This window comes from Nycticebus coucang, chromosome 9 (assembly GCF_027406575.1).
Source record: "Nycticebus coucang isolate mNycCou1 chromosome 9, mNycCou1.pri, whole genome shotgun sequence".
Taxonomy (NCBI): domain Eukaryota; kingdom Metazoa; phylum Chordata; class Mammalia; order Primates; family Lorisidae; genus Nycticebus; species Nycticebus coucang.
Genome location: NC_069788.1, coordinates 75,647,762 through 75,661,815, shown reverse-complemented (window position 1 = coordinate 75,661,815; position 14,054 = coordinate 75,647,762). Strand labels below are relative to the sequence as shown.

General features: G+C 40.3%; 1 protein-coding gene across 1 annotated transcript in view; it reads left to right on the top strand.

The window, feature by feature from the left end:
• Positions 1–324: 324 nt before the first annotated feature.
• Positions 325–14,054, top strand: part of LOC128593733 (testis expressed protein 56-like) — a 54,663-nt gene continuing 40,933 nt past the window's right edge. The window contains exons 1-2 of the mRNA XM_053602038.1: positions 325–517; positions 8,551–8,746. Of these exons, the coding sequence (XP_053458013.1) occupies positions 325–517; positions 8,551–8,746 (389 nt within the window). The remainder of the gene's footprint in view (positions 518–8,550; positions 8,747–14,054) is intronic.

The following is a 14,054-nucleotide window of genomic DNA, read 5'->3' as shown; positions in this document are numbered from 1 at the left end:
TAGGAAAGCTCTCTTTTTTCCCCTTAGGAAAGCTCTCTTTTTTCCATGTCCAGACAGGAAACTGGAGTTTTTGCCAAAAATCCCTGAAAGACTTGGCAGGATATTTCCGAGGGGCTGGATTTCTCTGCTTGGAGGATGCAGGATGAGCTCTCAGGGTTCCAGGTCGCTATCAGGGTCATTGTGACTCTCAGAATGCGAAGCAGTCAGAGGCTGGGATGTTCCACGTTATCTTCTTTGAGATGGGGGAAAGCTTGGAGAAAGAGTGATTACAAGGCACTCCACTTCGCATGTTCTTGATTTGTTCTCCGTAACTCAGTAGGCATCATGGAAACAGCTGGCAACAATTGTAGTGTGCCGGAATTTCCACTCCTTAACAAATTCTGTAAGCCAAAAAACAGTGCCCATTCTAATGACCCGGATCACACCTTTGAGATTCTAGCAAACCTTCACAGGCTGCTTCCAAATAATCTGATGGAGATGCTTTATTCCTACAAGAGTGAAGAGGACCAAAAGAAATGTATGTGGGTAGAGGGTGGGTATGGGCTCTTTTTAGAAAGCACATGCTTTATGTCCATACAAACTGCCTTTTCTTTTAGCCATGAGTAAGAACTTACTCTTAACATTGTAAGTGTGATTAGTCCTTGAGACCTGTGCCCCTGCCCATGGGCTTACCGTTTTACTCTAGTATTTACCCATGCACTGACTTAACAATTGCTTCTTCATGTTCCTTTTATTTAAATAGCCTTTTATGAGCCAACAAAAGTCTGTTCCTCTCCTTTAGGCAGATGGAAGAGGGTACTGAGTGGAAAACGCCACTACGTTTGCAATTTAAGCTTTAGATTTGATTTTAAGATTAGGAAGAGAACTTTCAACTTGAAGGTCAGGTTTTGAACTTTATTCCTTTGCTCTGGTTCCTACTATTCCTTCTTCCTATTGCCATGACTGTACTACCCCAGGAAGAATATAGATATTTTATTTCCCCCTGAGGAATGTAAATGACCTGTACTTTTTGTTATTTGGAGTGGCAGTTAGGGTAGTTGACAATTAGAGCAATTTGTAGAATTGTGTGGAGCCTGCCTCTTGAATTGTTCATGGTTACTCAGAAAACAAAGGTAGATGGCAGCCACCTAATGCCCATGAGCTTAGAAAACAAAACAGCAGCTGCCACAATAATTAAGACAAAATCCAGGGAATGAAGGCGGGTAATGGTGTGATGATTTTATATCACTCTGGCAAATTTGGTTGTTTGTATTCTGATGCATCTCTAACTCCTGAATCGGAGTATTGTGAAGCAATCCTAATATCCAGATTACATTACAGATTACAGAAGGAGTACCTACAAATCATCAAGAAAAAGATAAGCAACCTAAGAGAGTAGATAAATGCATGAACGGGCAATTCACAACATTTAACCACAAATCATTACCTCTGCCATCAAGGAAGTAAAAGATAAATTAAGGCGATATTTTTAGGTCATCATGCTGGTCAAATTTAAAATGATCAATAATAAAGAACATGTGGGGAAAATTAATGCCCTCATACTATTGCTGGTGACTTAATTTAAGCTTTTTGAAAGATAATTTAAAAGCCTTTGTCAAAATTTCATATATATGTTACTGGCTTATTATAGGTGAACTTGGCAGAGAGTAAGCAGAAAATAATTTTCTTCTCTCCATAATTCCTCCTTTTGACCCATTCTGTTGACTTGTGCCACCCTTGAGTGAAACTGCAGGCAGATCCCATAGCTTTCCAGGTCATATTCAGATAATAAAAAGTTTAATATCCAAGCTCTAACCTCTCACCTAGTTTAAAATCTCCCTGCTTCTCACTCCTCCAGCCTGACTTACAAGCCTGATACTTTTGTGACAACCCTAGGAAACTAACACACCAGGGGACATGGTCTGATTCTCAGGTAACTCTCTTAAAGTACCTCTGAAAGCTAGAAGGTGGGGAGGGGAAGGGGAATGCTAAGTGCATGGCACTACCACAGCTCTGTGCCTAAAAAGTCCCCAAGTGCCTTAGTGGCATGTCAGGTTTCTTTCCTCTACTTTGCTCCTCCCTCCCTCTTGGACTTCAGTTAGGCTAAGGTGAGGGTGGGAGGGAGGAGGGATAAGAAGCTGAAAAGCTTTTTCTTGGCTGGTCAAATCTCAGCTGGTGATCTGGCATGTGTGCCTGCAGGGAGGCAGCTATCCAAAGTTGACTCTCTTTCCTGGGGCATTTGTGTGGGTTCCTTCCTTTCCCAAACTGGCTGGCTCTCATTTGCATAGCCACCTGCTGACATTTCCCCCCCTTTCCACTCCACCACCCCTACTTGTCTTTGTTTAAGTTGTTCTAATGAAATATCATAGGCTGGGCCTGATGGCTCATGCACTTTGGGAGTCTGAGGCAGGAGGACCACCTGAGGTCGGGGAGTTCAAGACCAGCCCAGGCAACATAGCAGGACCCCATCTCTACAAAAAGTTAGCCAGGTGTAGTAGTGTGTACCTGTAGTCTCAGCTACTCCTAAGGCTGAGCCAGGAGAATCCTGGAGAAAGCTTCTCCTCATGGTTTTCTTTCTTTCTCTTTCTTTCTTTCCTTTCTTTCCTTCCTTCCTCCCTCTCTCCCTCCCTCTTTCTTTTCTCTTTTCTTTTCTTTTCTTTCTCACTATGTTGCCCTCAGTAGAGTGCTGTAGTGTCAAAGCTCACAGCAATCTCAAACTTTTGGGCTTAAGTGATTCTCTTGCCTCAGCCTCCCAAGTAGCTGGGACTACAGGCATTTGCCACAATACCCAGCTATTTGTTGTTGTTGTTGTTGTTGTCGTCACTGTTGTTTAGCAGGCCCAGGCCGGGTTTGAACCCACCAGCCCTGGTGTATGTGGCTGGCGCCCTACCCACTGAGTTATGGGTGCTGAGCCCTCCTCATAGTTTTCTTAACATTTTCTTTTCTCTAGCTTACTTTATTGTAAGGATAGAGTAAATAATACATATAACAGGGCAGTGCCTGTGGCTCAAAGGAGTAGGGCACCAGCCCCATATGCTGGAGGTGGCAGGTTCAAACCCAGCCCAGGCCAAAAACTGCAAAAAAAAAAAAAAACATATAACATATATGTATTAATGAACTGTGAATATCATTGGTAAGCCTTCTGGTCAAAGTGGCGATGAGTAGTTAAGTTTTAGGGAAGTCAAAAGTAGCCAGACAAGGTGACATGTGCCTATAACCCCAGCTACTTAGGAGGCTGATCCTTGGGAGGATCCCTTGAGTCTAGGACAGTGGTTCTTAACCTGTGGGTCACGACCCACAGGAACTGTTTAAAGGGTCGCAACATTAGGAAGGTTGAGAACCACTGGTCTAGGAGGTCAAGACCAGCATGAGAAACATAGTGAGATCCTATCTCAAAAAAGGGTTATATGCAAATTTTTGACTATGCAGGGGTCAGTGCCATTAACCCCTGTGTTGTTCCTGTGCTACATTTAGCTCATAGAAAATCTGAGCCCCTGTTCCCCAAAAGCACACTGACTTCTAACCTACCCTCTTCTCTGTGGCCATAGATAGCTGTGATCCCAGCCACTCAACATTTGATGTGTTTCAGGTGTTGTGGGCTTAATTGTGTCCCCCCACCAAGAGATATATTGAGGTCCTAACTCCCAGTACCCCAAAATGTGACCAAATTTGGAAATAGGATCTTACAGGGTACAGATATAATGAATTAAGTTCAGATCTGGTCATAGTAGAGTTGGGGGGGGTGTCTTAATCCAGTATGAATGATGTCTTTATAAGAAGACAGACACCCAAAAGAAGATGGCCATGTGACAGCAGAGACAGCAATGGGAGTGATGTGTCCATAACTGAGGAATACCAAGAATTGCCAGCAAGCACCAGAAACTAGGAAGACCCATGGGAAAATTTTCTCCTAGAGATTTCTGAGCAAACATAACCCTGCTGACACCTTGATTTCCAACTTCTGACCTTGAATGGGAGACAATGAATTTGTTATTTTAACCTACTCAGTTTGTGGTATTCTTGAGACAGCCCTAGGAAACTAATCCAGCAGGTCCAGGGAACATGGTCTGATTCTCTGGGTAGTTTCTTTTAAAGCACCTCTTAAAGCTAGGAGCCAGGGAGGGGGAAGGAAACGCTGAGTGCATAGCACTACAATAGCTCTGTGCCTAAAAAGGGCCTCATGTGCCTTAAACAGTGCTTGGCTTTTTCTTAGGTAGATAAGCATGTTGTGCAGAGATGGGTATCTGGCATCTACTGATTTTTTTCCTCAGACCTTTATGGCATTGGCAAAAACTGAGACAACAGAAAAGTTCATATTTTCACATCTTGTTATATATGCATGTCCTTCAACTTAACAATTCCACTGCTAGTTATTATCCTACAGAAGTATCATAGCTATGCACACAGATGCATTCACGTGACGTGGAACCAATTTCCACCAAGGGTCTGAGGAAAAAAATGTGCGTTGGAACCCTATTTATAATGGTGAAAAAAGTATAAACCAGGCTAATGTCTTGATAGCAAAATGATTGAACGGATGGGTATATCCATACTATGGAACACTATTAAAAAGAAGACTGACATTAAAATACCTGCAATACATACTGTAGAGTTTTAATAAGCTGCAAAAGAAGAAGCACAGTATAAATCTATTTATGCAAAAAGAAAATTTTACATTTTATTTGTTTGTACAAATATTAAATAAATGCATAGAAAAGAGTCCTGGAAAGAGATTCAGCAAATTCAAGACATTAGCTGCCTCTCAGAGAAGTAAAATGTTCTTCTGAGCTGTTCAATTTTATGTATTCCAACAGAAATCTTTTCTTGGATTATTTTGTAATCAAAATACAATTTTACAATTGAAAGTGCAATGAGTATTTAAGTGAGGTTGGAGAAATGGGTTTTGATTTTCTAGTGACCTTCCCATTTTCTGTTGACTTAGATTTTGTTAGCCTCCCAATGTAGACTCCGGTAGATATCCGTACACCTTCAGGAGCTGGTAGTTGCTGCCATGTCTGTAAAACTGCCACACGGCAATGAGGTGCCTTTGCCCCCGTGGTGCTTGGGTACAGTGATTCTTCGCTATAATCGGAAGCCAATTTAAAGAGGTGCATGATGTGGCTGAAGTGAATGGCATTAAGGGGGAAAGAAATGTCTCCTCTGAATCCCAATTTGGTGTTTTCAGGGACCTGGCTGGAGGCTGAGTCCCAGTCATTGGGACACATTGACCTCTGATGCTCTGAATTCTTCACTAAAAGTCTGCTTCATTTCCAAAATGCCATTTTCAAATGTATAGTGAGTGACTTGCCTTACAAGGAGGCAACCCTATTTCTCTGACCTTAACCCATCAGATCGTAAATCTGATTTTACTACTACTGTCTAAAGCCATTCTTCTGGAAGAAATTTCATTTGATCTTAAAAATAGGTTTTGTCCCTTTCCCTGCCAACCACCTCTTCATCGGCAGGGATGCTTTGCCTGAATTAGACTATATTGGTTCCCCAGAAATGATCACACAAAGAAAGAAAAAGAACATCTATGGCTAAAAACCTAGGTTTTTCCTTCTATATTTTAAATACGAAGTTAAATCATAACCTAAAAGTGAGAAATGAAGATCTGTTATGCTATGTGTATATGGATTTAGTTATACTGATGTTCAGATAATTGTCTTGAAAACAAAAAGCCTCTGTATACTTGAAACTCCCTGGAATAAACACTCTCGCTTACCCACCCGTGCCACAGTCCAGCAGTGTAAAGAGCTGCTCTGAGATCTCCTCATTGCTGTTTAATGATGTTTAATACATTCCACATCCCAACTCCCCAACGGACTTGCACCAAACAAAAAGCAGGAAGCAGGAGGAAAGTTAAAGCTTTTGTTTGTCTATTTTTTTTAGTGCTGAGGAAGATAACCTGTCTTGGTTAATCCACTGCTTTTTTTCCCAAAAATATTTTGGGAAGTTGCCTAACCAGACGGTGGGCACATGGAGGAGGTAGCATGGCCAGCAGGGAGCATGGATCTCAGAGAATGTGGCCTTGGGAAACCCAGAGGGCAACTCTCAGATACAGCCTGTGCAATTCATGTACCACAGTCTCACTGGTGACTGCCAAATCCGTGGCTTCAGCAGGAACATGGGAGAATGAAGTTGTAAGGTGCATCACCTTAGAGCCTGAAGCTTTAAGTTACCTTCTTTTACTGTCTCTGGTACATCAATAAACACATGTACACACACTTACCCAGTTGCTTGGTATACATACCTGTTCATATAGCTTGTCTATGTTGGTTTGTATTAAATGTGATTACTCATCCATCCAACATGCATATCATTCCATACATTAAAATAATAAAAAAAGACCTTCAAGCAGCTTACCAAGCAGTATCACCAAAATCTCATCTATAAATTATAATCAATATTATATCACTTCAAATAATTTCTTGAGTTATCCCTTGCTTATCCCGTTTTCTGTCAAAAAACCTGAACAGTTGCTTATAATGTTCAATAAGGCCGGGATTAAGGCACAATTAAATACTCAAAGAGAGTTCTAAGTTTTTATCACATTTGTGTGCAGTATTAAAATATGATTAATCATCCCAGACAATATGAAAATTTGTGATTTTTGTTAAATATTGTTTTTTCAGTCTCTCTCTCTAAAATGTATCCCTAGTTGCTTACAAAGGATTTGAGAAAAATTACAATGTTAAAATATGTACATGCATATATGCAAACAAGACTATCGAAAACAATTCAGTTGGCTGAGTACAATGGCTCACTCCTGTAATCCCAGCACTCTGGGAGGCCAAGGCAGGTAGATTACCTGAGCTCTGGAGTTCAAGACCAGCCTGAGCAAGAGTGCCAGCCTAGGGCGGCATCTGTGGCTCAAGGAGTAGGGTGCCAGCCCAATATACTAGAGGTGGTGGGTTCAAACCTGGTCTCAGCCAAAAACTGCAAAAAAAAAAAAAAAGAGAGAGAGAGATTCTATGTCTAAAAAAATAGCCAGGAGTTGTGACATGTGCCTGTAGTCCCAGCTACTTGGGAGGCTGAAACAAGAGGATTATTTGAACCCAAGAGTTTGAGGTAGCTGTGAGCTATGAGGCCCTGACACTATACCGAGGGCAACAAAATGAGACTCTGTCTCCAAAAAAAATTCAGTTGAGACCCCCAAAAAATATTTTTAAGGGTTGTTACTAAGTAACTGAATAGAATGAATGAATTCGGTTGAACATCAAATTTAGCTTTAGCATTCTGACAACAGGAGCATGCCCACGTATACCTTTCTTGTTGTTGGAGTGTGCTTGTGACAGCTTCTTCTGGATATCAGCATGTGGTCACTGAGCTAATGGAACTGCTAAGGGCAGTGTCAGCCCTATTCCTAATGCACTTGGAGTGCTTTTCTTGCCTCTCAAGATCAATCTAGCCATCAAGTCATTATACCAGTTAGATTGCCAAGCTATGGTCCCTTGAGCCAATTCTTGGTACTTTGGGGTGTCTGCTTACTACTGTGCTACTGGAGGGTCTATCAGTGGTTAAGCCTGAGATAAAAAGGTGCTGGACTTTCACCCATCAGGTTTCAATCTACTTTTATACACGGTCAGCATGCGTCTCTCCAAGGTTCGGCTTCTCTTCCCACATGAGGATTATGACAGCTGTCTAATTTCCTAATTAGAGTAGATTAGACAGCTGTCTAATTTACTCAGATGGATTGCAGAGCTACTCAAGGTGTGATGTAGTTTCGCTGACTCTTTTCTTTCTTTCTTTTTTTCCTTTTTTTCCTTAACTGCAAGAGTGTTGTGAAGGAAGCAGTATATTGAATTACACTCTGGAGTCAGTGTCTTGTCTCGTTGCAGATGGGCAATTTGGGTTACAGGCCATTGAGGTCAATGTGAACAAGTGACTGTGGAATAAATGTAGAGTGCAGTTAAGATATTGTAAATTGTACAAACTTAGTTAAATATGGCTTAATATAAGTGAGGTTAGGCATATGGAATCCCACATCACCACATGTCCTCTACTCTACATATAAAAATTAGTCTTTGTCCTTTCTTGGTCACTGATAAAGCATGTTGTTATTTTAAGTGGAATGTTACAGCTCCAAGGTATGGGCTTTACAATAATGGCAACATTCACCTAACTTTTTCTGGGAAGCTTCAAAATGTACATCTCTGATTAAGTATGCAATGAAAGTGAAAATGAGAATCACAATAGTAATAATTGTGCAGCAAATTACCATTAGTTTGAGAATCATGCACAAATAACCAACTTGTGTAGTACAGCCATGCCTTGCTTGTTTGTTCATTCATTTATTTATTTATAATACATCTGTCAGATGTTTAGGACCAGGCTAAGGTCTAAATGTTGCTCAGTCATATTGTTGGAATAGAAGAATGACAAAACTAAATAGGAATAATTAAGTGGCATACATATTTATCAAATCAATTTACTCCTTCAACGTGTAGAATGATATGCAAGTTGGATGAATGAGTAAATTCGTTCAAATCATATTTATCAACACATTACTCTTGCTATGCAAAAATGGGAAGGAATATTGAATTGTATTAATGCTTTTTCTATTACTAGGTGAGGATCCTGAACTCTCTGGCTTAGAAAGAATTTTAGCAAGACATCATTTTCCAGAAGAGATTAACCTGACCCCAAAGCCAAGCAGAATGATCACACAGAAAAAAAAAGCCACCAACATTATAAGTGACAGGTACAAATGCCCCCAGTGGAACAGAAGCACGAAAGACCCTCCAATGGCCACCATTATTGTCAGGTAGGCTCTGTCTAATTTCTGCCCTAGGCTGGACATATTTAGAGATACACAGGGTGATTTCAAGATACACAGTGAGGTTGAAAACAAGCACTGCTCTGTGTAAAAAGTGGGCATGCCCCAGGTTCACACATCCCAGAGCTGCTGGGGAAGCCCTCAGGAGAGTAAAGTTACAGAGAAGGGAGCAGGTGTGTGAGTCCCTCATGGGCCATTGCTGTCTAGATGAGTGAGCGGGAATCTAGTAGGGCTGGAGCTGTGGGACTTTTTGGCTGCGTAAACCAGGAAGCACCAGTTCCACCATTAATTAGCATGACCAGGGGCCAGGCTACAATAAAATGGCATGACCGGACCTTGTTTTTATCCTAGACTGCCAGATGTTGCGCTGAGAGATACTGGAAGCCATTGCAGGCTCTTAACAAGAGGGGTGATATGAGTGGACTCAAATCCTCTCTGGCTGCCAGGGGAGCCAGGGCAGAAGCTCCCTGCTGGGAGCTTTTACAGTTATGCCTGTGAGGGATGGTGGCCTCAGACCAGGTGGTAACAGTGGGGATATGGAATTGGTTGGATTCTGGTGCTCACAGTCCTAAACTGTGGTTGCCTGGCATATTATCTTTTTTGGTGCACTTCCTTCCCTGCTGTGCCAGATAGATCTGAATCTGTTTCTATAGAATTGTTACATGTATTGCTTTTCAATGCAATGATGCCTACATGTTGCACATAGTAGGTATTCAAAAAAGTGTCATTGCCTGGCTGACAGGAGAAGATATATCTTGTTCTAAAGACAAGAGTTCTTTCTGATTTGAAGGTAACAGATACAGAGAGAGAGCTCTAGCTCACAAATTTGTTCGTACTGGAAGCTTCCACTGAGGTTGCTGGCCTAAGGTTGCTGGCCTACTTTTGCTTTTCAGTGTTCTCAGTGGCATAATTTTTCTCCTCCTCCGCCTCCTTCATTTCTTTCTGCAAGCATTCATTTACTTTCCTAAATTCAGGGACTATCTTATTTATTTTTATATTTTGAGTAATATAAAATTATATTGGGGTGTTTGGGAATCAAGTGCTGAGACAGAATTGAGAATGTAAAAGGTTTCCTGGGTGTGGCGTAGCATCCAGAGGCATGGAGGAAGCCTTATTGGGTAGGAATTGACGAGATGGGTAAACAGGCCTCAATGGAGTGCCAAAGTCATGTTGCACAGGGCATGGATGTGCAAGGCGGGAGGATTGGGGCCATTTTTCATCTTCTCTCTCTCTTTTTTTCTTTTAAAGACAGAGTCTTACTTTATCACCCTCAGTAGAGTGCCGTGGCATCACACAGCTCACAGAAACCTCCAAATCCTGGCTTAGGCAATTCTCTTGCCTCAGCCTCCCGAGTAGCTGGGACTACAGGCGCCTGCCACAACGCCCGGCTATTTTTTGTTGTTGTTGTTGTTGCAGTTTAGCTGGGGCCGGGTTTGAACCCGCCACCCTTGGTATATGGGGCCAGCACCCTACCGACTGAGACACAGGCGCCGCCCAAGGGGCCATTTTTCAATCAATCATGAGCCTTTCTTGGTTTATGTGATTCCAGTTTCCAGAAGGAGCTGCTGAAATCATTGGTCTAGTCTGTTGATGCTCCCTGGATCAGTGATTCTTGCCCTACCACTGGGTAACATGGTGAATGCAGTCACATGATAACTATATCATTCTTATTTTTTTATTAAATTTCAAAATATTATGGGGGTACAAGTGATTTGGGGTACATTATCAATTTTGTCATGCTTAAGTCAGGGTTACAAGTGTGCCCATCATCCGTAAAAGTGTTCGTTGTACACCTTAGGGAGGTTTTTGCCCATCCCTTCTTACCTCCTCTCTCTGGCTCGATTTCCACTGAGTCTTATGTTCCTCTGTGCACTTGTGCTCATTGGTTAGTTCCAATTTAATAGTGAGTACATGTGGTATTTGTTTTTCCATTCTTTAGATACTTCATTTAGGATAATGGTCTCCAGTTCCATCTAAATTATTGCAGAAGGCCTTAAGTTGTCCTTCAGGCAAAGTAATATTCCATAGTATACATATTCCACATTTTGTTAATCTACTCATGAATTGGTGGCAAATGAGCTTACTCAACATCTTTGCAGTTGTAAATTGTGCTGCAATAAACATTTGGGTGCACGTATTTTTTGATAAAATGACCTCTTTTCCTTTGGGTAAATACCCAGTAGTGGGATTGCTGGATCAAATGGTGGGTCTTTTAGTTCTTTGAAGACTGTCCTTACTGTTTTCCATAGAAGTTGTACTAATCTGCAGTGTATAAGTATTACTGTCTCCCTGACAGAGTATAAGTATTCCTTTCTCTCTGCATCTATTGTTTTTGGACTTTTTAATAAAAGTGATTCTAACTGGAGTCAGGTGACATCTCATTCTGATTTTAATTTGCATTTCCTGGTAATTAGTAATGTTGAGCATTTTTTCATATGTCTATTGGCTGTTTGTCTGTCTTCTTTTGAAAGGCCTCTGTTCGTGTCTTTTTAATAGGGTTGTTTGTTTTTTGTTGCTGATTTGCTTCAGTTCTTTGTTGATTCTGGTTATTAGCCCTTTATTGGATATATAGCTTGTAATTTTTTTTTCCCATTCTATAGATTGTTTGCTCTGTCAATTATTTCCTTAGCTGTGCAGAAGCTTTTTAATGGAATCAAGTCCCATGTTGCTGTAATTGCCATTGGGGTCTTTTTCATAAATTCCTTGCCTAAGCTAATATCTAGAACAGTTTTCCCCATGTTTTCTTCTAGAATTCTTATAGTTTCATGCCTGATATTTAAGTCTTTTATCCATCTTAATTAAGTTTTTTTTTTTTGCAGTATTTGGCTGGGGCTGGGTTTGAACCCGCCACCTCTGGCATATGGGGCCGGCGCCCTACTCCTTTGAGCCACAGGCGCTGCCCCATCTTAATTAAGTTTTATGAGTGTGAGAGACAGGGATCCTTTTTAATTCTTCTGCTTGTGGCTAGCCAGTTTTCCCAGAACAATTTATTAAATAGGACTTCTTTTCCCCAGTGTACATCATTGTTTGCTTTGTCAAAGAACAGTTGGATATATATGGATGGTTATATATCTGGATTTTTTGTTTTTTTTCTATTGGCCTTTGTCTCTATTTTTGTGCAACTGTATCTTTAATCCTTTGTGACTTAACTGGAAGCCTTGAGAGAATCCATTCTTTAGCCATGGCAAACCTGGTTATTTTTGATGAATATTATCAATGATAGCTTTGTTCTAAAAGTTAGAATTACCATATGACCCAGAAATATTACTACTGTCTTCTTATCCAAGGGAAAGAAAATCAATGTGTTGAACATACACCCCCATGTTGATCACAGCAATACTCACAATAGCTAAGATATGGAATCAATATAAGTATCCATCAACAGATGAATGGATGAAGACCATGTGGCATGTGTATATATACACAATGGAATACTTTTCAGCTATGAAAAAGAATGAAATCCTGTCATTTGAAGCAACATGGATAAACCTGGAGGACATTGTGTTTAGTGAAATAAGCCAGAAAAAAAACGATAAATATCACATATACTCATGTGAAAGTTAAAAAAGTTCGTCTCATGGAAGTAGAGACTAGAATCATGGTTACTAGTGGCTGGTAAGGGTAAGGAGTTGGGGGGCATAGCCAGAGGTTGGTTAACTTAACAGGTACAAAAGTATAGCTGGATAAGAGGAGTAAGTTCTAGTTTTCAATAGCACTGTAGGGTGATTATCGTCAACAATAATTTGTCATATATTTTCAAATAATTACGAGTTTTGAATTTTCCAACACAAAGGAACGACAACTGTTTGAGGTGATAGATATGCTAATTACCCTGATTCGATCATTACATTGTATACACATATCAAAAAATCACACTGTACCCTGAAAATATGTACAATCATCATGTGTCAATTTTCTTAAAGCATTGATTTGTCTTTGTCTCTGTGATCTACTGATAACACTGCTGATTAATGTCCTTGGGCATTTGCCTTTGGGCTGCTAATACCTCATATTGTATCAGGTAGACTCATAAAACTGATGGAAAGATGACTGTGAAATTGAGTTTGGCAAGTATAAAGTATATTCAGATGCATTGTACAGTTTTTCCACATGTTAAATTGAGCCAACTATAGGTACTAATCTTGAACTTGGCCTGGCTAACATCTGCTCGATTTATGCTGCGTGTCCTTACTAGCACAGAGAGGGTAAGGCCATTCTCTCATGTAGAAATAATGGTTTTAGGGCCACAAAACAGGCAGCTCATATCTGATGTCTGCTGCCTTGGAAAAGTTCCTTTGATGCTGTGCTATGTAAATAAAGCAGCAGGCACAAAACCCAGGAGTCCTGGGACCATGCTGGTAAACATATTTTCTGAGTCTAGAACTGCAGATGGTGGTATCTTGTCCCTGTTGGAGAACTTGGCAGGATACCAACCCCAAGTTTTATAATACTATAAATCCATACTGAATATTTTGTGTAAATTTTAATTACTTGTAAACTGTATTTATTAGCTCAATATGTCATATTCATTTGGGATCTAGGGCCTAATTTTTTTTTTTCTTGTAAAAATTGTGACAAAAGCAGGACTTCAGGAGGAGAGGGCTTCATATGCTATCTAGGAACTTCAGTTCAGATTCCAAAATGTTTTTATTGCATCAGCATGGTAGTAACTGAAGTCAGGGGCTGGTGGTCAATAGGTTTTATTTTTTATTTATTTATTTTTTTCTTAGTGAACTTTTTTTAATTTATTTATTTTTATTGTTAAATCATAGCTGTGTACATTAGTGCAATCAAGGGGTACAAAATGCGGGTTTCATATGCAATCTGAATCTTAGTAAACTTTTTTATTAATATTAAATCATAGCTGTGTACATTAATGCGATCATGGGGCACCATACACTGGTTTTATAGACCGTTTGACACATTTTCATCACACTGGTTAACATAGCCTTCCTGGCATTTTCTTAGTTATTGTGTTAAGACAATTATATTCTACATTTACTAAGTTTCACATGTATTACACCTGCAGTCAATAGGTTTTATTCTGCCCTCCTTTCTGCCTTAGACGTTGGGCCAGCTCCCAAGAGGGGAGTTTCTTTATCACCCTTTCTCTATGGTACCATTCATCTATTATTGTACTTACTGTGCTTAAGTGTAAGTACATGTTGGTTTGCTACTCCAGTCTAAGCTCTCCATGTGGATGCTGGGTAGGTATTCAAGAAAAACATTTAATATTTTCTCCTACAAATTAATACCACAAGATCAATGAAAAATAGAACTGATTAAATGTAGCCAA